This window comes from Ascidiella aspersa, chromosome 3 (assembly GCF_963924565.1).
Source record: "Ascidiella aspersa chromosome 3, kaAscAspe10.2, whole genome shotgun sequence".
Classification (NCBI taxonomy): Eukaryota; Metazoa; Chordata; class Ascidiacea; order Phlebobranchia; family Ascidiidae; genus Ascidiella; species Ascidiella aspersa.
The window spans coordinates 20,646,071-20,671,528 of NC_139449.1; the positions used below are offsets into that span (position 1 = coordinate 20,646,071).

The 25,458-nt window shown below is 36.9% G+C and overlaps 1 protein-coding gene across 1 annotated transcript in view; it reads left to right on the forward strand.

Annotated features, from left to right (window-relative positions):
• Positions 1-13,905: 13,905 nt before the first annotated feature.
• Positions 13,906-25,458, forward strand: part of LOC146160727 (sodium channel protein type 3 subunit alpha-like) — a 56,029-nt gene continuing 44,476 nt past the window's right edge. Inside the window, exons 1-4 of the mRNA XM_083384244.1 lie at positions 13,906-14,047; positions 16,306-16,404; positions 18,679-18,820; positions 25,022-25,239. Of these exons, the coding sequence (XP_083240370.1) occupies positions 14,024-14,047; positions 16,306-16,404; positions 18,679-18,820; positions 25,022-25,239 (483 nt within the window). The 5' untranslated portion in view covers positions 13,906-14,023. The remainder of the gene's footprint in view (positions 14,048-16,305; positions 16,405-18,678; positions 18,821-25,021; positions 25,240-25,458) is intronic.

Here is a 25,458-nt window from a genome sequence, read left to right on the forward strand (position 1 = left end):
AACTGTTGTATTTAAGACTATTTTCTGTGGGCGTTAAACTTATTATTTACGACTTCACAATGCCCCAAAAGTAGCAAAATGTTTACTGCTTTGAAGTAGGGCATTCTACATGAAAAGTAACCACGAGGTTTTTTGTGCGACTGAGGAACTAAGCTAACTAGGTATCTGCTGAAAAGCGTCGAACTAAATTCCAAAATAGCGGGCACAGTAATGTGCTCGTGACATTTCGTTGTATCTTCCATGAGCTCCATAAGTGGGTTGGTGAATATCCATCTTATTTTAGTTACGTAAATATGAGGGCTGTAGAATCGGACCCAGATTAGGGCACAATGAAATGTCGCACATTTGGCCACACTCGGGCTCGGGTGTTTTAACCGGCTTCACAGCCCTGGTTGACAGTGCAAAACCAAATATAGAAAAATGTTTGGCACGCGAGTCGTTGTTGTTTTGATATTATTAATACACTGGCAGACTGCATATACGAAAGGTTGCCGACCCCTGGTTTAGTCTTTGATATGGTTTGACACTTTTGAGAACCAATAGTGGAATCGTTGTCCGCATGCCCGAAAAAATTAAATCAACCAAAGGTTATTTTAAATTATAAAAAAGGGTAACGTTAAAATATAAGTTTAGAACAAAAATTCCAATTACATAAAACTACAGTTGTTCAGGAAACAGGGATTTGCCTTCTGGCAACTTGTGGTCTTAACATTAGTCGTGAGGTGACCACCCTCTACAAACCTTCTTAATGAAAACGACTTTTCGTGATAATAAAACCTATTTCGAAGAAAATAACGGTCGTAAGTTTCGTTTCGGCCAATCCTCCCAAAGTTATACTGTCGTAAAATTTTCCGTCACACAAAAGTTCGTCATTCATGATGATTTTATGCTAAGATCATCTTAAGGTGTCATTAACTCCAAGAAAACCAGGTATAAATTAATTGGGCAGGTTAGATTCGACTAACAATTAAAAATCGCATCTCAACAAGCAAGCTCTGATGAATGTGTTTATGTACGCGACAAAAGCAAAACAATCCACATTTCGCCATATGGATACAGGACCATGCCGATCGCAGCTATTAACGCGACTCCATAGTTATCGCTGTTTCTGCTGCCGAGCCACTTAGCACCAGTTGCAGGCTAATGATAAAACTTCATAAACAAACTTCCGACGAGGAATGTCCTGTGACATTGCCGTCATGTCAGTTGTGCAAGACCTCGAGGAGAACGACCATTTTGAATGGCAACTAGTGGACAAGTGTTTCGATAGTGCAGTACGCTATTATTCCGTGATTAGGTCAGGTTTGGCACATTTTAGCTAAACCACTTGGATTACAAGTATTGAATAAATTACACATATTTTCGGTAAAATTAGAAAACTAATTTTACTCTATGCTTAAAACAATTTGCTTACTATTTGTTTTGTTTTTAGTGGTTGTATTTGAAATGTATCTCAAAGTACAACAAGTATGTCAATCTAATTATATTCGTTTATTTGATGAGACTTGGTATAGCAATGACTTGCGCTAGGACTTGAATTGGTGTTTCTGGCCGATGATTTAACTTAGACTCAAGTCTTACTTAAACACTTGCTTGCAGCATTTATATACAAGCTCACCGTATAGTCGTGATCACATCGTCATTCACTGTATATTATGGTACACAGGCAAGGCAATTTTTAACAATTTGAAGGACACAGCTATATAAATAGATCCTGCAATCATTGGATTATTTTGGTATGTTTTTGCACGCGTTTGTCTTTGTTCTGGAGTGTTAATTCAAGAAAGTTTTTTATAAAAGCACAATTGCCAAATAAATATGTCGGCAGAGAAACGCGGCCATGGCCGCTATAGTTACCGCTCGGTGTAACGCTTTATATACATCACACTCTGCTATGCGATGGTCCCGCTTGAAAAATTTCTTAAGTAATTTTGCTAATTTATTGCTGCCCACAAACCCGCTTGATACATTTAGCTAACTATTAAAACGTGTTTTCAACCAGGTTCGTAACGGAGTTTCAACTTAAATATCCTACAGACTGCTGTGCGAACTGAAATGGATTTATAGCCAAGGCTGATGTCTATACGAGAAGTGGTGGTGCAACATATTTGTAAAGATTTAAGGAATTTTTGTTCCAACAATTTGCTGGCTTTTGGATTACCTTACATAGGAGTTGGATTTAGTGTAGGAAGAAAACTGAAGCCACCAAGGATACAAAATTTACTTCCCAAGTAAGTCAGTAAATACCATTTCTATTGTATATAGCTATGTTGCGGTGATCACTAATCAGGGTTACTTTAGTTTATATGTTTTAATGAAGTGCTGCGAGCACCTAAAACGTTTGGATCTAGACTTCATGGCATCCCCCCGTCATTTAAAACAATATTATAAATTCCAACACCGTGCAAGCGGTGCATTAGGGAGGCGGCTTGGAGTCACTGGAGTGGAAAATATATTCGTCATTTGCTGCTACAAAATTGCGCCAGATTTTAACGACACGTAGGCCATGTCTTATTTTGTTGAATCCTTTACGAGTAGTTTTTGTCAAAGACAAATATAAGATTCACCTCGCATGACGTATGACAATGTCATTGACGTCGTAACACAGCTATATTTAGATGACATATACCTCATCCAACGACGTTATCGAACATCAAACTGCATTTATTTGCCACTAAAAATGTACTCCCTTTAAATATTTTCGAGAAAGAAATGTTACTAGATGGTTTCAAGGATTGACGCACATCGTGATGTTTATCAGGACACAAGGCCTATAATTTTGAAATTTGTTTCACGACACGGGTGTCACACATGAACGTTTTATATACTTTGATGTTTGATCCCTACTGATGTAGTTTAAGTTACACTATCATCCATAACGTTTACTTTCGTGAGTTTCATGCGAACAACAAAATCTTTGTTTTACTAGAAGCAACGTACTGGTACTAAACTAGACAGCTTAGCCGAGATGTCAGCAAAGTTTTTCTCGCGGCCCAAAATCGTTTTTCAAAAGCTATTGAATAGGATTTTTTGTTTAGGGGTATGAAAAACTTAAAAATGACGTCACAAAGTCACGCCAAAAAAACAATAAATCTTTAGGCCTAAATCGCATGTTGTTTTTCAGCGAACGCTTGCAGATAAAATGCAGTCTAATTGCGCGAAGCGCGAAACTGTTTTATTTGTTTTAATTTAGCATAACTATTATTAAATGGATTCGTAACGCCTATATGGCCTATACTTAAATAGGTATCGCATGTTGCTTGTAATTGCTCTTTTATATTCTAATTTAACAATAATTATGGGACTTCGCAAAGTTTATCAGTCATGCGATGCAGCATGCTATACGCATTGCGGCCTTAAGCTGCTGAACATATATAGGGGAAGGTTGCCCTAGATGGGATGTTGCCTGAGTCGGGACTTCGCGATTATGTCGACGTGCCATTAGGTAGTACCAATTCTTAATTATCATTTGAAGCACCCCATGGTAGCCATCATTTAGCACAGCATCATTTCAGTAGGCGTTTGGTGTTTTCACAATATATCAATCTAAGGAAAATAGTGGTGTTTTCTTGCTAATTTTATTATTTTTTTATCTATGTTATTTCATATTTGTTGAAGTTGTTTAAAATACATTTTTTACTAATATATGGGTAAGGTAGCAGGCTCACATATTATCTTGAACCTACAGCCAGTATATCTTTTTTATAGTGAAGTATAGGCTGTGTAAGATGGGACAAGTCGAACCATCTGAGGAACTATTTGTTGTAACCCTCATTTTGGGTTGTTGTGACCAAAAAATGGAGACCAGTCATTACCTTTTTTAAGCTACCATTTTATTATAGTTTAAATTCGTTGTAGGATTCTGTGAAATTGCTTTACACAGGTTAGTTTTAAACTTATGTATGTGTAGCAGATGGAGTTTAAGTTGTTTTTAATGTTTGCAATACAAATTGAATGTAATACAGCTTGACTTAAAATAACCAATTCTTCCTGTCCCATCTTGCGAATTATACTATCCCATCATTCAAAACTCTGCTGGTTTTTAAAGACGGGACACAACAACGTTTTTTCTAGGATGATTTTATAAAAAAGTTAAAAGGCTAAAGGCAAAGAAGTGTTTTTTAAGCGTGAATGTCAGAGGTATCAAGTTGGCAGGATATTATTTAAAATCATAGTTTTTATTGAGAATTACAATCATTTAAAAAAAAAGTGTCCCATCACCGCCAACCTTCCCCTAAACAGACAAAACTTTGCACGAAGCGCGAAGCAAAAGTTGTATCCATATAGTTCAACTTGGCTAAAAGCATAGTTTGTGGGGCTATGAAGTAGTGGCAGTTATGTAATAATGAGCACTGAGCAGTAATGAAAACTTCTAACCACATCAACTTTCAGAAAAAATTTAATGAATATATACGGCTGCCACGCGGCCCACAGCAACTTTGAAAACTGAAATGATAGTAATTAGCTTGCGGTCCAATAAAAATGATAAAAGGCCCACCACTGGCCTAACCGATGATACGATTTTAACCTATGTTACATAAAAGCTAATTAAACAGTGCTATAAGTTTAGATTTGAGAAGAACCTTGGTATGGCCCTACGACTGCCACTCGAACAGCGGTGGTGAATTGGCATATTTTAATCTAACAAACATTTGTCACTGTCAGTAGCGCGAAGATTTGTCATTGTCAAGTCATTCTATACTGTCTTGCAAATTTTTTTCAATGCCTCTAGACCAAATGCTATAACGACGTTCTTCTAGACTTGAGGTGTTTTGCCGCAAAACCCTGAGCATTTTTTATGTCGGTATGATAAGCAGAGTAACTTTTTTAGTATTATAAGTGCAAAAATAATAAGATATATTGATGGCAGCGCCTATGAAAAACAAACACAAATCCTTTATGTCCTTGTTTTGTTTAGAAATGTGTTTTGGACCGGTATATAGCGAAATTGACAATTTAATGCCAAATCTAAAGTTTTTCCCTATCTAAAGCATTAAAACATATAAATATCTAGTGATGATTTCAATGCCTATACTCATTTTCTCGTTTTTTTCATCATTAAATAATCGCAAAATAAAAAAATAGATACAATAAACTTGAAAGCACAATTATAGTAAACTTGATTACCACGATTTTTATCCGTGTTTATAATTTGTCTCCCAGTCCCAATGTGTTGTCAATGGTGGTAATTAAACGCAATTGCATACTAATATTGAGGGCGCTGCGGAACCAGCGGAAACGCCCAATACACCCATTATTTTAGACATTTTAAGCTTTTACGATAACTTGTAAATAAAATTAAACCAAGTAGGCTAAATAATCAACTATAAACTGCATTTTACTTTACTTAAAAGTTAATGTTATACATTTAAAAAAAAAAGTTTTTGTAATATTTCCCCGGCAAACTTGTGAGTCGTTGGACACAGTATGAGATTCAGTGCTTTGCGGTACTCGCAATAAGGACGAGAAATATTTTCTTTCTTTTAATAGATTAGTTCTCTAAAAACAATTATTTCGAACTTTTACCTTGAGTCAATGTTATAGCTACGGCTGCTTGCTGTCATTGTTATAATTTGGAAAAAATATTAGAGGGTTTTATTATGGTCTATAGAGAATTACAATAATAGGCCATATAGCAAGGAAATATTCGCAGTAGCCATCAAAGCACTTACATATTTTATTTATTTAGTTAATTGTAACTAGAACAGTGTTTTTTAACTTTATTGAGCCACGGAACACTTAATGTATCAAAAAACTTTGCGAAACACTAAACAAAATATTATACAAATTATTGCATTAAAATATAAAACAACAATTTAACACTTTGGGTTTTTATTAGTTCGATATCCTTTGAATGAGCGCCAAAAGGATATTCGTGCTGTAGCCTACTGTTCTTACAGCAGCAATAGGCACACGCAATTACAATCTTATTATTACGCGGGTTTTATTATTATACACAACAATAAATGAATCACAATGGAACATTCAAACAGGCGTTACCTTTCATAAAACAGAAGTTACTCACGTTCATTGTTTAAACCAGTGATTTTGGACCGGTGTTACATGGTACATTAGTCAAATTAACAAATTTATTGTGGTACACATGACATTCGTTCACGAAAAACTATATTAAAACAATCACTGGACTGACACCAATAAGTCGGTTCAGAAGGCCATCGTCGTTGATAGGTCCGTCCACAGTTCGTCTTCCCTGACTCGTGCGTACATGCAAACACACATTTATCTTATACATAAAAAATAAACCAAGAACAAGGCAAAACTATATTTCACATTAAAATAGTATTTAGTATACGAATATTTGTCAAAGTTTTAACCATATCAGCAAAATTGAAGCGTATACAATATACATAACAACAAATGCAGCCCGATTGTAGGCTACCTCACTCAAAACTATCCAAGTCTTTGGCACTTCACAATTTAAATTGGCCAGGGTCTTTAGTTTTTTTTTTTATTCTAATGCTGTGCTATAGGACCGTTTCTTTTTTGTAGGTGATCATATTTAGGAAAACCACTTGCCATTTAAGATCCGCGGAAGGTCTTTTTTAGACATTTTGCTCAACGCAGAGCAACAGAAATACTTAAGTGCCTAGAAAATCTCAATCATGTGCTACCCGCAGGCAATTTGGAATCAATTTGTTGTAGGCACAGCGCAACGAAAAACTAAAAGTGTTAAAAATTAAGACTGAAAAGTTAGAGCTTTGACATGCAAAAACAGCATAGGCCTGTCGTTGTACTTTTTATATGTGTATTGTGTTAGGTTTTCCTATGACATAGCGTTATGATTTAAATATTTTTTTAGAACTTACTGCAGCAAAACATGGTCAAGGTTCTCATTGAAGCAAAGTTGTAATAAATTTCCATAATTTAACATTGTTTTGTTGTTATTTGAAGGCCGGTCCGTGATCAGTTTTATTAATTATAAACCGGTCCGCAGTGCAAAAAAGGTTGCCGACCCCTGCATTATAACATGTTTTTTTCAACGCCGACGTTGGTTGAAATTTCGCTCCTTTAACAATTGGATGTCGTCCAAAAAGTAGCGCTTTCGAAACAGCGGAATAGTAATTGGTTTATGGGTCGGCGTTTACCGAAGCAGTCGAGCAATCAGAACACAGTCCCAACATCGGGAAAGCCAGTAGGTTAAAATAGCCAGCTTAAACAATATATTAACTGCCGCGATGTTTTTATTGTTCACAAAACAGGTTTTAATCATTCCGAGAAGCAACACAATAGGCTAGAGTTTCTAAGCCTTTTTTCGCGACAATCCAAATATTAAGCATGTGAATATAACAGCGAAACTTTTGCAACCCAATTTTATTCGGGGTAGGGTTGGTGAAATTGGAATAAATCTTTTTTGCATTGTTTTTACGAGAAGACCAACACAGAAAATGTTTCCCTTGGCAAACTATCAAGGCGTGAAATGTTCGGCATATATCTGTTTTTACTTGCAGAAACAAGTTACGGTAGAACACGCAATATATGACCTAAACCAAAGTGAAAGATTGAACTATAATATTTTAAAATAACCCTGTTAAATAAGCTACTTATAGCGGCCCAATGACACTGACACAGCACCCATTGAAAACTAACCCCGAAAAATTTACCCATATCACAAAATAAACAACAACTGCAATCCCGATTATATATGTGGTTATATATATATATAAATCTATCAAAATAAAAATAAAATTAAGCGAAGTCACTTGTAAGATGTGGATTGTGGATGTATCTATCTGTCCGGTTATTTTTACCAGATTCCAGTGTTGTAAACAAGTCATTTTGAAATGACTTAAGTCCAAGTTAAGTCATTTGAAAATTAACTTAAGTCCAAGTCAAGTCTTTTGCAAAAATAACAAGTCAAGTCCCAGTCCAAGTCAACGGTTGCCTAAGTCAAGTCCCAGTCAGGTCATTATGAGATCAAGTCAATTTCAAGTCATGTCATTGACATAAAAGTAAATTATTAAACTATTAAAATTGGTAAACTCGTCCGATTATAAGCAACAATTGGCGCAATTAAAGTGTTTAATGTGCAAAACTTGAGATAAATTTTAATGAAAAACACTTAATTTACTCCCAAGTTATTTGCCAAAATGACTTAAGTTCAAGTACAGTCATTTGGCCAAAAGACTTAAGTCAAGTCAAGTCATTTTGGTCAAAGGACTTAAGTCAAGTCAAGTCATTTAAAAACAGTGACTTAAGTGCACTTAAGTCAAGTCAATGACTTAAGTCATTACAACACTGCCAGATTCCACACCCGATAGCCCACTCTATATTGGTTGTGTGGTATGCGATCCAACGCCCAGCTTGTTACTTGAAAGTTTGAAACTTCAGTTGAGCATTCGTGAATACGAATACGACCGCGCACAGAAAAGATCTAAAGTGACGTCTGCCTTTTCATTTTTCACCTTTTTTTCTCAAAAGAAAACCTGAATGCCCCTCGGTTCTAACATAAGCAAACACCCTAAGCTAAACTATGGCCGACTGTCGCTGTTGGTAATAAATCTTCAGACCTCGCTTTGCAATCATGCCCACCTACGACGTCGAATTCCTTATGGGTAAGGGAAAACGTAGCGTGACTCCAGGGTCTTGAGTGTTCCTATGTTTATAAATGTTCGTCGATTATTATAACCTTTCTGCGATGCTAATAATGGTCGACCTGATGTTCAACACTTGCGCATATACCTTATTGAGTTGAATTTAAATTGAGAAATTCAGCACTGTAAACTGAACAAAAAGTTTGTTCTATCTCTGCTTTGTCGTTCTATAAATTGTATCATATGCATTAGAATTATTTTGTTGTCTAAGGTGAAAACTATATGGACAGCTGAGGCAGTTCGTAGAACAACTAATAGGATTGTAGGTGTAAACAGAAAAGGAGGGCGAATTGCATTGGCAGCAAACAAATAGTACGTCATCCAACGTGATGTCACCTTACACCGTCTCCGCTTGAAGGCCGATGAAAATTCAATTAGCCGTCTTAGAGCTGAAGGTGGTACATGAGTACACTACACGCGCACCGTCCAGACTTTGCCAAGTCAGACTTGTGACAGCGTTCCCCTGGGTTTCTTAAACGAAAGTTGCATTCTGCTGCGGGTATTCACACAGCTTGTCGCTAGCACATGCATATTTATATACCAGCAATTAAGCGATTTGAATAGCTACATGTTGACGAAGGGAATACCATTTTTTGCACGGACAAAACGCTTGGTGAGAATTGATAGTAATGTGTCATTTAGAATTAGCGTCGCAGCAGGATGCATAATATGAAAGGATTGAAAAACTTTTGAGAAATATCGAAAGAGACCGGAATTATGTTGGTTGCAGTGATAGAGCAGGTTATGCGGTAAATACGATTGGTAGAACTTTGTTAGTTAGATGAATTGGGTACAGTTATGACTTATGAGACTTTACGTATTGTATATTGTTTTATGTTTGTTCCAGTCATAGAGCAGGTTATGACATAAATTAGATTGGTCGAACTTTTGTAATTAAGTGAATCGGGGTACAGTTAAGAGACTTTAAATGCTTCTATATAACCAAGTCATACTCGTTGTCCAAACAAAGTCACGCACGCTGACGATAAAAATGAATTGGCACTAAAAATCGTTTTTCTGTGTCAGTAACCAAATCAATTCGGTGGTATGAAACAAGCAACTATACAAATTACTTAAAGTGCTGCGCAAAAGCATTTTTCCTAAATTAACAGTATGTATAACTGGGAAGAAAACAAACTTACGTGTAATTTTTTTAGTACGCCTTATTGCTCTAATACAGGGGTTCTTAAACTTTTTTTACCGCGGACCCCTAAATATTTTTTTTGCTTCGCGTGGACCACGGTAGGCAAAAATGTCAAAAATGACGTGAATTGACGTCACAAAACAAATAGACTTCATAAATCTGTTAGTTTCGCTTCAAAAAATCTAAATGTGTAATGGAGTCTAAATACAGTGTCAGTGCAAAACCGTTTAATTTTTAATTAAACTGTTTTCTTTGAAAATTTGATTACTTCTTAAATTTACACTAGTGTTTCAATTAAGTCTTCGTAGACCCCCTAAAACTAGTTCACGGACCCCCAAGGGGTCCATGGACCCCAGTTTAAGAACCCCTGCTCTAATAACTGGCAAAAAAGCAAGACAGAATGCACAATCCATCAAACAAACATAAATTTGAAACCATCATCGCCCTTTAAAATTGAAAAATGCCAACTTATATAGTTAGACTTGTTGATTAGACAAAATTGTAAGAAAGCAAAAGAGTAATACATCTAACATTATAAACAAGCGTCTAATGATACGCAAATAAGCAGGGGTAGACATCGCGCATAATGTTAAGAACGGCTCTAGATAGACTAATGAATGTGTGTAAATAAGGCGCCTAAAAGAATTATTCAGAATCCATTCCCAGAGCACAGAACTGGAATTTTCTCCTATGGGGATTTGGGCATGTCAGAGGCGATTAGGCAATTAAATATTTACGTCACGATTGTGGGGAACACAAAAATGTATCTGCTCTCGCGTGACAAGGTGACATAGTTCTCTAGCATAAGGTGTGAAAATGTATTATAACCCCGGGATATGTATCTATTTAAAGGATTTACAACGCTAATGTATAACCAAGTGTTGTTCTTGCCTAGTGGATTTTCCGCGTGAGTTTTAAACAAATATTTTTTTTAAACGCGTGACTAGTTTAAGGCAAAACCAGATTGTAGCATTTGTTTACGTGCAAGCTATATCTTTGAATTCTAGTTCTTGCAAGACGTTGTATTTCTAAGGACTCTAGCTCAAATGCATTTTTATGTGGTGTTAGATTGCGTAACAATTGTTAACAACACAATAATATTTACTCACGTTTTTGTTGATTCTATAGGCCATACGTTCATAGAAATCCAAACTTCGTCCAATTAATAAAATAGAGTACCCGTTAGTGTTTAAATAAGCGTAGCTATTTCTGTTGTTTCGTCCGCTATTTTAGTATTCTAACCCAACTTTTGCCATTGGTTATGTTCACAATGAACGAACATATTTTTCCTGGTGAACATAAAACATTGCAGCAATACAGAAACGGCCCTTTAAGCGTTTTTCGTTTTGGGCAACCAAAATCTGTCTTGAGGTTGCAAATAATTGTCTTCAAAAATTATTTGGAAAAAGTTAACCTGTTATAATTTTTTATAAGAAGGAAAAAACATGTTTTTTCGGTTTAGAATGCGGGCGCAGCATGATTAGAAGTTGGGCGCACCACTCGCTTTAAGTATAGGATAACGATCGCCATTCCGCTGTATTCTGGTTGTTGATAAGGTGTAGATAGACTGTCCTTTGTGTTAAAGTTGCCACCTAGATATTTGTCATGGATTTCTAAGCCTAAAGCGTTTGAAAGACCGTCCCGATACAAAGACAAGTAGACCGACACCTATGAAAGCGAATCTTTATTAAGGCTTTTTCAGTGCTTGTTACCCAGCAAAACGTTGAGTAGAGACGTAATACGGTCAATATTGAGACTCTAAAATTGGAAATGTCTCTTGGATGCTTGGCGCATGTTTCTTATTGGGTAAGCGACGTGAGCATTACGCGGATTTTTTTTGTTCATCAATGGCAAGGGAAAGTAAGAAAAGGTAGATTTAGGTTGCAATTCTTTTCATTGGCCAAGAAGAGACCGGGAATTTCTGACCAAGTCAGTAGTGGTCTGAGCCCAGTCTTCTGATGACAACCTGTCCCTTTTTAGTTATGCTGCCATAAAAAAACAGGTTTCCCTAGAAAAAAGGCAGGATTCTACTGAATTAAATGAGACTCAGTTATCTTATTCAAATAGTACGATGAGACAATAAAGAGGTCCCTGGTAAAATTTACCACACGGATTGCAGTCGGGTAAGATACCAATAATGTAGTACGCGTGTTACAGGTTACATATGGATGAGCGATGTTTTTTGTGTGTTTTCCTGCGGTAGGTGTCGCTGTAGTCACACTCGATTGTCTATGAAAGCTTCGAGGCAATTTATACGGAATTGAAATGAATTTTAGTCTTTGTTATCAGCTATGAGCTTTCGGGTCATTGGTCCCGGGTACATTATTATCCCCATGACCACACCCTGATAAGTTTTGTAGAGCACCGTAGGTGGTCGATCCAAGGCATACTTTCTGGCTGGTGATGATTGTGAATGAAATACTATTTTGTACATTGTCTAACCTCGGAATGGGGTTAACCAAGTTGCACTAAGAAAATGCGGAATTTTACCCAGAATGTCGGTATTGGTGTGATGTATAAGGAACAGTGTGTAATTTTTTTATGAATTTTATGAAAAAGCAAGAAAAGCTGCTTTAAATATTTGACGTTGTTTTTTCTAAATAAAACGTAGCCTTGTCCTTTGTCATTGTTTTGAAGCAGAAAGTTATCAAATCAGTTGAGAAACAAATGTTGCCGCCTTTCAGTTGTTTGCAAGGAATTCAGCATACTTTATCTTAAAATATTACTCTCAAAAACTATTGCTTTAAAATCCGTTTCTGTAACTCTTCTCTGCCGCGATGATGCGGTTAATGGCAAAAAGCGCTCCAAATCGAATAATCCAAAATCCAACCGAATCGCAATAGATTCGATTAGTCTGTTAAAATTACTCGCCCGCACAATCGATGCGCGACACTTAAGCAGCGTTAACGCGGACATGGAGCGCCGTTTATCCGCTACGCCCGTTGGTTTTATGGACTTTTAAATATCGTTTACGTTTTTATGTGGTCGCATGATACGCTTATGTTGCAGGACACTCCCATGTGTCTTGTATAGATTAACGAATGTGTCTCACCGAAGTCCGCTGTAGATGCGAAATATGTTAGCGTTACAGGTCAAAAAGCGTGTTTTTTGTTTTATTTAACACTAACACCAAAATAACGTTAATTAAATTAAAATGCGAAACGACTGTTGTTGTAATGGGCCACTTTTGTCTTTTGTTTGGCGGCTAACTTAGTGGAAGCTGTAAAACGGCCAAAATATAGAAATCGCCAAAATGTGTTTTCTCGTTATCTCGTCACAAGGCTGTCGTTTTCGTGAAATGTTTAGTACCGTTAGATATCGGCATGTTGCGCCGTGTGTAAAGCACTGTACAGCCGGTAATCGATTGGCTATCTTTGACGTTAGCTGCCTTCCAGTATGACGCGTGTGTGGTTGCCGAAACCAGCATGTGTGCGACCTGTTTTCACCTAACCTAATTATCTCGCAATTTGCCCACATATTCCACGTATTTTTGCAGTTTTGTCGTTACTTTGAGTTGCATTGTGTGCCTCAGTCGGTAAGCTGCGTTTCGCCTATAAACATGCGTGCCAAATGAACGCTGAATAAGCTATGAAACTCTGCCACGAGCCAATGAAGCAAAAAGTTTACATCAGGTCTAAAATGGCCAGAAAGGATAATGCTCTTGTTGACATTACCAGCAAAAATGTGATGACTATGTCAATTTTGGATCGAAACGGTCAGAACCTATCAATCCTTTTTACATGGAGTAACAAAGACATCTTCCGGTGTTTTTTGTGGTGTTCAAAATTTTAGATTTTTTTATAGGATGATCGTTTGTAATGTTACATAGACGAGAAACGAAATATAAAGCAGAACCAGGTTAAATAAGCAGTGTATTTCTTAATAAATTTGATGATTGACGTGCTTTTTTTGAAAGGTCTGTACTTAAGTGTTACATCTCAGTTTATATAGCGATACTTAGAATTAGTTCGAAAATTCCCCGCGACAAGCTTCATTAATTATTTGTCGCCCACACACGCTTCGGCTGCAAATTGAAACAGACTTTTTCTGGTGCTCAGGGATCTAGCTAAAAAAAAAACGTGTGAAACAAAAGCGCCGCTTTGCGAAAAGCGTCCGAGAAGGCGCTGAAATGTTTACCGTACGTTTGAACCGAGCTATGAACAATGCTGAACAAAAAGGCGGCCCGTAACTCGGCCCTTCGTCTTCGACGTTGTTGTGTCTTTGTGTTTTGAAGTCTCGCAAAAAGAAGTCTCGCAAACCTGTCACTATGGATTGGAAAAAGCTGGCAAGGGTGAGTGGCTGGTTGGTGACTAGTTGTTTGCTTACACGTTGACCACTCTTTGATTTTAGATAGCTAAAAAACCTTGTGGCGTTATGTTTTTAGTCAGTAATGTAGCATTTCTGCACGAGTGGGTTACTTTATTTGTAAGTAAAAAACATTTATTAAATGATGTTAGCATTCCTAAAATGTATAAAATGTTTTTTAACTTAGAAAATTTCCTAAACGAAAAAAACATTTGTGTTACGTAACTATACAGAGGAATATCTTCTGATATGCTTCATTTCGGTCGCTGTCTAAAGATGCTTTGCGATGTGTTTATGGATTCTAACCCCAAAAAGCATATTTGCCCGCAAAATCAAATAGAGCTTATTCATTCGCATTTTACACATGGCTATGTACTTATATAGTCAGCTCAAACCAGCCCCGCAAAGTGTTTTGTAGATTTTTGTCGATTTAAGTAGCAAATTATCTATCTAAAACTTCACTTTGTAAACCAAATTATAAATGGAATATCAATATAGCCCATATGATCGGGTAAACCAACATCATCTTTTGTAAGACGTTTCGCTTTGTACTATTATGATCATCTTAGGCGTCTTCCTAAAGGTGATGTCGATTTACTGGACCTAGTTGGCTTTTCTATTCATATTTGAGGTATATTACAAATTTGTGCATGTGCGCAAGTTATAAATTGCTTGTAAAAATCAGTTTTATGCAAAGTATGCGTTGCACGGTTTTTATTGCACTTTTATCCTACTAAACAACGCGAAGCAATCAAACAAAATTACTGCAAATTTAGTAAAAAAACTTTTTTTACGTCTCTAAAAAAGACGCGCAACATCACAGCCGTATCACATTTATAATGTTATAGACAAATTGTAAAAAACGCACGAAAGACACCTTTTAAGAATAGGTGTTATTAGTCACACTTTTAAGAGTTCAAAAAACAGCCTGCAAAAAATAACTTGTTATTTTGGTCGCAAAACCTCCAAAAATGCTGAAAAGCATTAAAGATTTATTTTCAAGCATTTCCTCAATCGACAAGCAAGAGCGGCGGATAAAGTTAATAGGCTATAAACTGTTTTGCAGGAAGAAGCCAGTTTAAAAGCCCAAAAAATTGACAATAAAAAACACATCCTAGTGTGAACCTATTACATTAAAGCGGATTTAATTCCAATTTTATTTTCAGTCTCAGCGCCTGCTTTGTTGTTAAAGTGGCCATCGTTTTTCGTTTCGTTTAGCTGTTGTTGTCATAAACCAAATCAAAACCATCACTCGGGTTGTTTGTTCATGTGTGGCAGCAATTCGCCCAATTCAAAACAAAACCTTTAAATAAGGTGCGCAAGTGGACACTTTAGCGATCTGAACTTTCTTTTTTTTTAATTTTATTCTAGGCATTGCTGCCTAATTTCCATAAATTGTTAGGATATTTCTCAATGGCTTTATTAGCCATATGTTTGTCAAAAAGTAGTTTTATTTTGGTATTGAAATAGGGTTTTACATATTTTGACATAACTTTTCCAGTTAGTTTTAGTGGGTGGACCTTGTAAATGGGCTTAAGTGCCGACGAAGATGTTTTTTTCCTGTATTTCCTCAGCTCAGGTAGGTGATGTCAATGGTGCTATAATGTCAACAGTCAGACCATTTCAATGTAGTTTTACCTCCGTGCGTTACCGATAGCAGGTCCCATTTATGTTTAATGAACAGGGGCACTAATTTGTACCTTTGTGCGCATTGAAATGCACTAAGTAGTCTCATTACGGCCATGAACTAATATACAGCATATTACGTTTAATGCATTTTGAGCGCTCTACGTAGTAAAGGTACATAGCCAACGGCTTATACACCACGGCAATGTATTTATTTATCGTTAGAATAACTTGATGGTTAAATACAATGCAGCTTACAAGGAGAATCTAGGAGAAATTGGTAATAAAGGATTATAATCGTTGCTTAAACTGATTTTATAATAAGCAAGGAATTAAAAAAGTGTGTAAAATTGAAAAAAACTTGCGTTTAGATTAATATTTTAGATGTTTTCAGTTTAAGAGATATTTTGAAGAAAAATAAATTGAAAAACACACTGTTTTTGTCTTTTTGAGATAATCATTTTAGGATTACGTTGTGTCCTTCAGCGTCAAATATAAACTAAAAGCTGTAAATTTAATTAAATACCGTTTCTTAACTGAGTTTATATATGTTTGCACATTTCAGTAACGAATCTAAAACCCATGTTCGTGTTCAAACAATGCGTTAATTGTTTCTAGTCACAGAAAAGCAGCCAGCGGGCAGAGCAAGAGTTTTACCTGAGGGAACGTCAGCGTCTTTCCAACTTACCCAGGACGCCGACACTCTTCGAGGATCCAGTACGTATAATCTAATACACATGGTGTCAATTCTAGAGTACTTAGTTTGATAGATGTGACTTAAATGCAATTTTGTAGTGTATAAGTTGTTTGAAAACAATGTTGATTTTGTCAACGCTGCTACTGGGTAATGCCAAAAGTTTAACGTTAGCAAAACTAAACTTGCCATAGAAGAGGTTATAACTGCAGGTTATGCGTCGCAACATTAATATTCCTGGGGCTAGAGTGCGGATTTAAAGTTAAAAATTGTATTCAAACCAGATCAAGTCAAGAGTTTATCAGCAGTTGTAGGCTATTCAACGTTAAATTTTTTTAAAACCCTTCAAAGGTTGGATGGTGACAATCATATTACTATATTCTTAAAAATATATTCTTGAAAAAAGAGTGCGCGAGCTCTACTATTAAGTTTCTATAGTAATTCTAATGGTCTTATGCTCCGCTTGCTTTAAATATTCATTTATCCTATTTTATGTTTGACATAAAAATACGCATATAGCAAAGTAACTAAAATGAATGATTAATGGCAAATTTGTGAGTTTCTGGGCTCTAATGAAAGGTGTTTTGATGCTCGGACCACTATTGATTTATATTTGCTCCGTTTGCGACCCATGAGTGTCACGTTTAGTCAAACTGACTCAGTTGATCGGTACCTACATTATGCACAAAGGGGTTAACTGAGTATATGCGACCAAGGTATATGTGACTTTTCCATGCGACAATATAGGCTAGCGCCAACGAGACTCAGACGTTTTTACCATTTTTGCGAGTGTAATGTTTTTGCAACATGTCCATTGTATTGCAAGTAACATATTTTGAAACAAGATAAACACAAGAAATGCTTTACTGCATTATGCAACTTTACGTGGATCCTGTGAAGCCTATAACAGCTGAAGAGTCAATGGCACACAAAACATGTTTATCATAACCATCTTAATAAATACCATAATACCGAGCAATGTGCAACTTTTTGTGTGTGCACAATGCGCGTCAGGTCTCCTTAACTTTTAAGTTTTAGCAATTTGATTAAAATAAAGGTTTTTCATTAGGTCGCTCGAGAAAAGCAAATATCTTACAAAATACTTGTATTTAAAACAATCTAGTTTGCTGATCATGTAATAAGGATCTCACTAACATGCTTGCTTTGTGTAAGCCGAACTGTGTTTGGTTTCACCAACATAAATTTATACTTATTTTTTCATATTTAATATCTGATGGGGGAAAACTGTTAAAAGCCCATAGATCACAAGATAAAATAACCACTGCACTAGCCTAAATATGCGAAATGGGTTTCGTCTGTCTTGCAAGACACGCAGTGTACGCCAGTTATTCCTCAGGGCAATGCGGGTACATTTATTGTGTCATGTCCTGGTTTTGGTTTCTGCGGAAAATCGTACAGAGATTCTTAACCTGTCTATACATCTTTCTTTACTTCCTGAAATTCATTTAAAAAACTTTTTAATCTCGTAAGATCACATACCACTGGTACTGCGTGGTAACACTACTTTTCCATAAATCCCATAACTATAAAAACACTTTCGCAACTATAAACACTTACGACTTTAACTATAAGGTTTCTCAACCTTGAGTTTACCAAACCGGTTTTACGAGTATATTTCCATGGAGATTTGGATGCAGTTTTAGTGTATTGCTTTATCCGTTGCAATATTTAGTATTGGTTGGGATATCTAAAAAAAAATTGAAAACCTTCGAATAAAAAACATTATATCTATTAGGATAAAACCATTATTAGGATATACCGACGAGCCTGCTCTATTACTACTGCTTTGATTTGGAATTTTATATTGAATCCTTAAATATTATGTTGAAAGCTACTTTTTTTGCTCTTTTTATCAAACAAACTAGTTGCCGCTTATTTTGACCTATATATGTGAAAAAATATTACGAACTTGTTACGCAAAACAAAGTTCGTTAAAGAGGACTGAAAAACTCACGTATGGTTGAAAAACACTGGATGCTTGACCAACGTTTTTAGGAAATAGATACCTTTTTACTATGTGTAAACAAGGCAATTGTGGGTGGAATGACTTGTATTTTTAGTGACTGATAAAAACATAAATAATTGGTTTCGTTTCCGAAACTGTCGAAATGGATACTACAGTCTACCAACAATTTCCTATGACGGAAAAAAATCAGTAAATAATTATTATTGTGCCGAGTAAAGGACAAATATTTGTATTATACATACTAGGCGGAGCCGTAAAAGAGATAACAGGACATGAATGTGCCAGCAAATTTATTGTTTGCATTTCCCAGAACGAGGATCGATGGAGTGACGCGTTGTCGGAAAACGAGGCACCTAAGCGGCGATTTTTCAATCACAAGTGGTCGCCAGTGGGGAGTAGAGAACGAATATACTCGGACGACAGCATGCCATTTCGAATAGCCAGCAAGCGCAGTAAGTCAGTTCTCCTTCATTTCGATTTATTTCCATTAAAAGTTAATAATCTTGAAGATGGGCCTGGAATTACGAAGTTGGGAAAATGTGCACGGTCGAGCACTGAGATCCTTAATATACTCCCATCAGTGAAACCGAATGCATAGTGCTGTATTGTCACCGTTGTTTGCCATAGTGTATGTTTTGGCTTTCGAAACAGTATACCAACTAACTAAAAACACGCTCGGGGATTACATATATTAATCAAACCAAACATACTATTGGTTTCTGTTATAGAAACGTTTGTTTGATTGGTTGTAAAGATGACCACCATCTGATAAACAACGTAGTATAAACTATAGTACAAAGTTTAAGAACTGGGATACTTGTGTGTGTAGGTCGATAGGCCAATGAAAATGGAAGGATAATTCTTTCTCTCCTATTAATGTTTAAACTGTCCAAACAAACGATGGCGATTATATTAAGATAGTTGTAAAGATCACCGCTCAACTGAACATTGCACTTTTTCCTGAGCTGGGTCGAACACCTCAGCGTCGGTTTGCTGGCGGTTTCTAAACAAAGCAAAGCAGTTTACGGATCACTTAAGAGCGGTTTGTTGTGGAAATTTTCACGTGTCAAGGAAGGTCGGGTGAGCGAATTCCGAGGCCCTCGTTGTCCTACAAAAAATTAATCAAGGATAACGGAAATGTTTAAAACTAATAAAGGGTAAACCTGAATATGAAAATTACCTTTTTAAGCTGTAGTTGTTATCACAAAATCGTAGACCTTTAAAGACCATTTAGCGAACAATCGTCCTTTGTTATAACAAAAATGATGACTATATGACTCTTAAACTGTTGAATACCGAAGCACCCTTAGTAGCCGCGAGTTGGGCGGCCCTATATAAACGATACGTGGTATTACCTGACATTGGGCTATGCGAAAATCCACTTTGTCACATGAAAAGTGCTTTTCCATGCAAACTAAACGACTAGGGTCGTGTCAGGGTCCAGAACGCCATTATCACACTTAGCTCCGTAATAAGCAACGGCGCTCAAACAAAAGGAAAAAGCGTCCTGAATCAACATCGGGCAAGTTGGGAAATTGCTTAATTTCGCGCGCCGCTTCCCATGGGCGCTAAGGTATCGATCTCAACGCGCGGCGATAGCCGATCCCCTCGATCAGGTTATTAGCGAAAAATGCAAGGCGATTAGCACGTCCGTGACAGCACGAGTGCTCCCATCTCGTCTAGTTCGTGAGTGCATCTGCAGTTTGCACCGCGAGGGCCAACCTCAAATCGGGCTTGCCGAATGCAACGAAGCGTAAACTTGGATAAGCCAGAGGCTGGTGAGGCGTGCCCCGGGTGATATGTTGCACCCGGTGCCGACCCACAGAGGAGCCTTGTTAGAAAATAATCAACAAGAAGCATACCTTGCGTATTTTAGCATTAGAAATATGAGACAGATTTCTATCCAAAGTTATCGATTGTAAGTGGTGTGCTTGCTGGTCACAGAAATATATCAAACGGCGTAATACAACGAGTCTGTGTATAGTCACGTTTAAAGCCGGTTGCGCCATATATGAATCGGAACGAGTAATAATTTATCTGCCACCGACGTATTTGCAGATTTTAGTCGAGGAATTTACTTCTCCGGTTGTTTAATCGCTTGTGTGCAACAGCTACCTTGGGATTTTCCAGGCGGAAATTAGCGGAAATAATTGAGTTTCACCCGGATAAATCCTTTAGAGTTTAGACAAAGTCAATGTTAACCTTGTTTCAGTAGCAATTAAGCGCCAGTTGAGCAAAGGTAACATCGACATGTTCTCGTTTATGTGATAGGTAACTGTATATTTTGTGTTAAAGGGAATTTGTATTTAACTAGCTTAAAAAATATTTATGTTAAACTAAAAAGGTATATACCGTAGGGTTAAGACTAAAAAACACGAAAAACGTGTCTCGAAAAGTACAAGCGCGGTTTTAATTTTTTAAGGGGCGCGGGCCCTAAAAATATATTTTTGGTATGCGCTTGGACTAGGGTCGGCATAAAATATGTCAGATAAAATAAGAAGACCTAGGAAACCCGCTGTGCTCGGTTAAACAAATGTGGAATTGAAATAGTCTAAATAAATAAAAGGACTAGGCGAAAAAGCGTTTTTTTTTCTATTAACTCTACATATTATTTAAAAATGTATTTCCGTTTCAAATATTAGACTAATCGTTTACATAGGCCTTGTTGGACCCTCTAACCCAGTTTAAGAACCCATGATATAGATAGAGTCTTACCCATGATATAGAGTCTAAACCCGAACAAGTGAAGGGTATACTGTTTTAATTTTAGTTACAGTCGTAATGGCCAGTGCATTTTGTTTTGCATAGATATGTATAGAATGGAACGAAAACAGCTACTTTTAGCAGTTTTTTATTGCCTATATGTGCTAGTAGCAAAGTTCGGGATTGTAACTTGCGTCGTTTATATTCCAAATCGAAGTACGCGTATACATATAATATATGTGTTAACATACGGCAACTTTTGTTTTGCAATAGAATTTATGTGGGATTTATTCTGTCCTGATTCAAGGGGTGTCCGTTCTTTACCGTGACCCCTTTTTCAACGCTATTCACCCCGAAATTCACCCACGCTTAATCTTGGCTCGCCGTGTCAGTATAGAATGAGACCGAGGGTGTCGAAAACTGCCGTCGAAAGTTACTCGGGTGTGATTTTTCCTTCCGTTGCTTCTTCTCACATACTTAGCTATGTCGAGCGTGAAGCTTTTCGCCAATACTAGACAAGAAGTTTTTTTGTTATTTTGCGGTAAACTAGCGCCATGTTGCCGTGTCTAATTAATAAGACTATAATCTTTAACAGTCAAAGCAACACTAAAAAATAAAAAAATAAAACATGAAAAAGGTTGGGGTAAACACCTTTAAGGTCTTTATGACTAAAATGCCCTCACCATGTTACATTTTTGTAAAATTGTGGTTAACATTGTTATTCCAACAAACAGTCAAACAGCCGTAATAAATGTATCGTCGTATAAGTAAAGTAACTTTGTTCTACGTTCAATAGTGATGTAATGACTTAAGTCAATGACTTGACTTGGCTTATGTCTTATAGACAAATGCCTTCGGTTAAATTATGTGTTTTCATTGGTTTATTAATTCTAATTTTGGACATAAAACAATTTGCTTGCCCTCTATTGCCTTTTCGGTATTTTTTAGTTAAGCTATTGCTCATAATCGGACAAGTTTAGCCAATTTTAATAGCTTAACGTGTAATTTTTATGACAAAAACTTTACTTTGAATTGACTTGCTTTAATTATGACTTCACTGGGTCTTGACGTGTTATTTATTCTTTACTTGGACTTATATTTTACAAATGACTTGACTGGGATTCAAAATGACTTGTTTACAACACCAACGTTCAATAACCAATTTTTTGTTTCTAATACACAAATATACGCCAGAATACATTGTGACAGTATATGCATACCAATGGCTTGCAAGAATAAACATTACTTTTCCGGCTTTAATCGACGAAAACAATTACGATGCAAATTTAAGAGGCTTATGTTTTTTTACATGAAAGTTTGATTAACTAAGAATTATGCATTCCACTTTCAAACGAGTAATCTAAACGCATTATTATAACATATGGCTTTGTATAGTACATCTGTAGCCCAGGCCTGTATTTAGCTATAGGCTACTCAGATTAACGTTGTATAGATGTTCTTCATCCCACTCGAGCAATCGAACATGCTTTCGTTTTACAGCAGAATCACTCAGCCTGATGAAATAGCGACAATAATAATAGATTGATTTTACAACTATATCGGTTGATACTGTGAGCAATACCGCTTATATCAACGTACAACTATACTTTTTGTGTTCCACAAGGCAACTCTAGGTCAAAATGTCAATGGCAGTAAAGTCTAGGACAAACTATCATACAGCTCGTCTGTGTGTACTGAGTTAACGTCTAATCCGACATCAAACGAACGTTGCTGAAAAAGCGTCAAAGCACACCAAAATTGTTTATTATTATGTCCTTCTACGAGGTTCGGCGCGAATATCCTCTTTGGAAATTGGACCTTCTCATTAACTATGTGTTCGGTACGTATGTAGCTGCATGCAGGTAACTCCGCTTCAAACAAGTCGAGGCACTCAAGAGGAGGTTATGTCATTTTTTAATCACACTCGTTGTAAAGATTAAACATATTTTGTAGTACCTTAGACAAGATACATTATACTTATAAGGCAACAATGAAACCCCTAATACTGACTTTAATATGATGGGGTCATCTTTGATTTTAACGAAGTGTAAACAGTGAACATCAACAGTTTTGTGGTCATCGCAGATAAAGCCAACTCTGTCATTATAAACAATGTCCTTTCCAGTGCAGCATTTTGTTGTTTTTTTCGGAGCCGAGGCAATATTTTGATTGACTAATATATTGCATCTCTTAAGCGTGTTGCCAATCAGACTTACATATCGCGCTAAATGATAGACACATTGTGCGCACCGTTTAGATCCCGTCATGGCGATACTCGATATCGAGAGGATTGCAGTGGCGCTAATTTCCCTGCGGGCATCAAACTTCGCAAACATAATATCACACATTTCATCTATAACCTTACTACAGCGACTGGTGTTCGAGCGGCAGTAACGGCTCTTCGTTGGCCAGGCGGCTTAGTTTCGTTTTGTATACAAAAAAAATGCCTTTTGAGGACGTAGGATAGCAAGTGCATGTAGGTGAGCGTAACTGACACTGTTGCAAAATGTCGTCGACGCCCGACATGTTAGACAAGCGGAATTTTAGGTTCTATATCGAGAAGCTTAACGAGGAATACCGAACGAAATGCAGGGAGAAGGCACAATCAGAGTGTAAGTTCACGACAAGAGCCGTACAAGTCACTCGGCGTGCCGTGCGTATTTCACACCCTTTACAGTTTCACGTTAGTGTTGTTATGTCCCCCTTTTTGCCGCAAAGCACGAAATTTGTGGCAGCCACGCATTCCACGCATGCTGTTAAATGAGCGTCGCTCGAGTGAGGTCCTTGTTATGTGCATACAAGATTATACGTTGATCGTGCGGATCACATGGCCGCAAGTGCACTTACTGTTGTTCGCTCTTTTCTTCCGTGAATGCTACTGGTCTATAGACTGCATATTTCGTTAAAACTGCGCGATTTTCCAAATAGTCTTTCACGAATGCAGAAATATGTGTTTGCAGTCTTTCTTGTTGGATTTAATACTTGAATTTATTATATTAAAGTAATTACGGTAGGCTACGAACCAAGCTATATTTAGCAAGCAACGTTTAAATAATGTATTTCCTTAACCTATTACAACACCGTTAGAAACACTTTTAGCCTAAAATTTTGACAAAACTCTTTTGCAGCAAACAATGGTTCCTTACTCTTCGTTTTTATTTCGCTGAAATTATACCTTTCACTCTTTCTGTGGTGTGCTATAGCTTTGACATATGTTTGTTGTTTTTTATTATTTCGTTGACAGTAACGATTTTAGAGATATATTTATCTAGGAGTATATTGTAACGTTTCTTGTGTGCACAACCGCTTTAAACTTGCAAGCAATTGCATAATGTTATGCATATTATTATTAACTGTGTTTTGCTGTGTTACACCCCCAAACATTTTATCGCCGCGCAAGAGGTTTTAATAATTATATTCACACAAATAAACTTGAGGCGTAATGCTTTACATTTGTATACATCGAAAAAAACACGATGATTTAATATATATCCACGTGGTGGAGCTAATAAGTTGTGGAATTTAGGAAACCTCGCAAAACGGCGCATGACATGTGGTGAACATCCCTTATCTAAGTACTTGAAAACAGAGTTGTTTCAAATGTTTAGCTGTAATAAAAATACATATCCTTCTAGCCTTTGAATGTTTAACGCTTTGTTCTTTACTTGAACCACCACCTATTAATATTATGTGCATAGTACTTCTATTTTTCTTATTCATATTCAACCCGTTCGTCATAAAATTGAAGTACACTATTGCATGACTGTGGAAAGTCATATACGTGGAACGCAGCAAACCGAAGTGTATATGCAAATGCCGAAATCAGACTTTTGTGTGCTGGGTGGCACGTACAGCACAACAGCTTAGGCCTATACGTTTTGAGTTAAAAATGCTTGCTTTGATATAAATATTGGCGTTTCCTTATCCAAGTCTTGTATGTTTTTCGGCAGTGACCGATCGACGCAATGCCCTGGGACGCGCATCGGAACGAAAGTCCCTCATGCAGGGGATCCTTAGCGTGGCAGGTGGGGGGGAGAAGCCGCCATCGTCCGAACTCAAGCAGGGAAAGCACCTACCGGAGTATCTGGGGCAGCGGGACCCGGTCTACGAGTTTCCCGAGTGCGCACACAAGCCCTTGAAGGAACCCGACGAGTACTACATGAAAAAGGTGTGTGTATATGCTATAGTTTAATTTAAAAGCTTAACGTAAAGTTTGCAAATCAACAGGCGGGGTATTGAAACAATTTTGATAAATATTTAAAAGCCATGAACGTTCTGTACATCAAAATATTGTTCTGTTTCAAACTTTATTTTAAACTGATTAAAGTATGAGTTATTGACAAAAACGTTTTTTATATCGTTATGTAAAGTATAGTATAACATATGC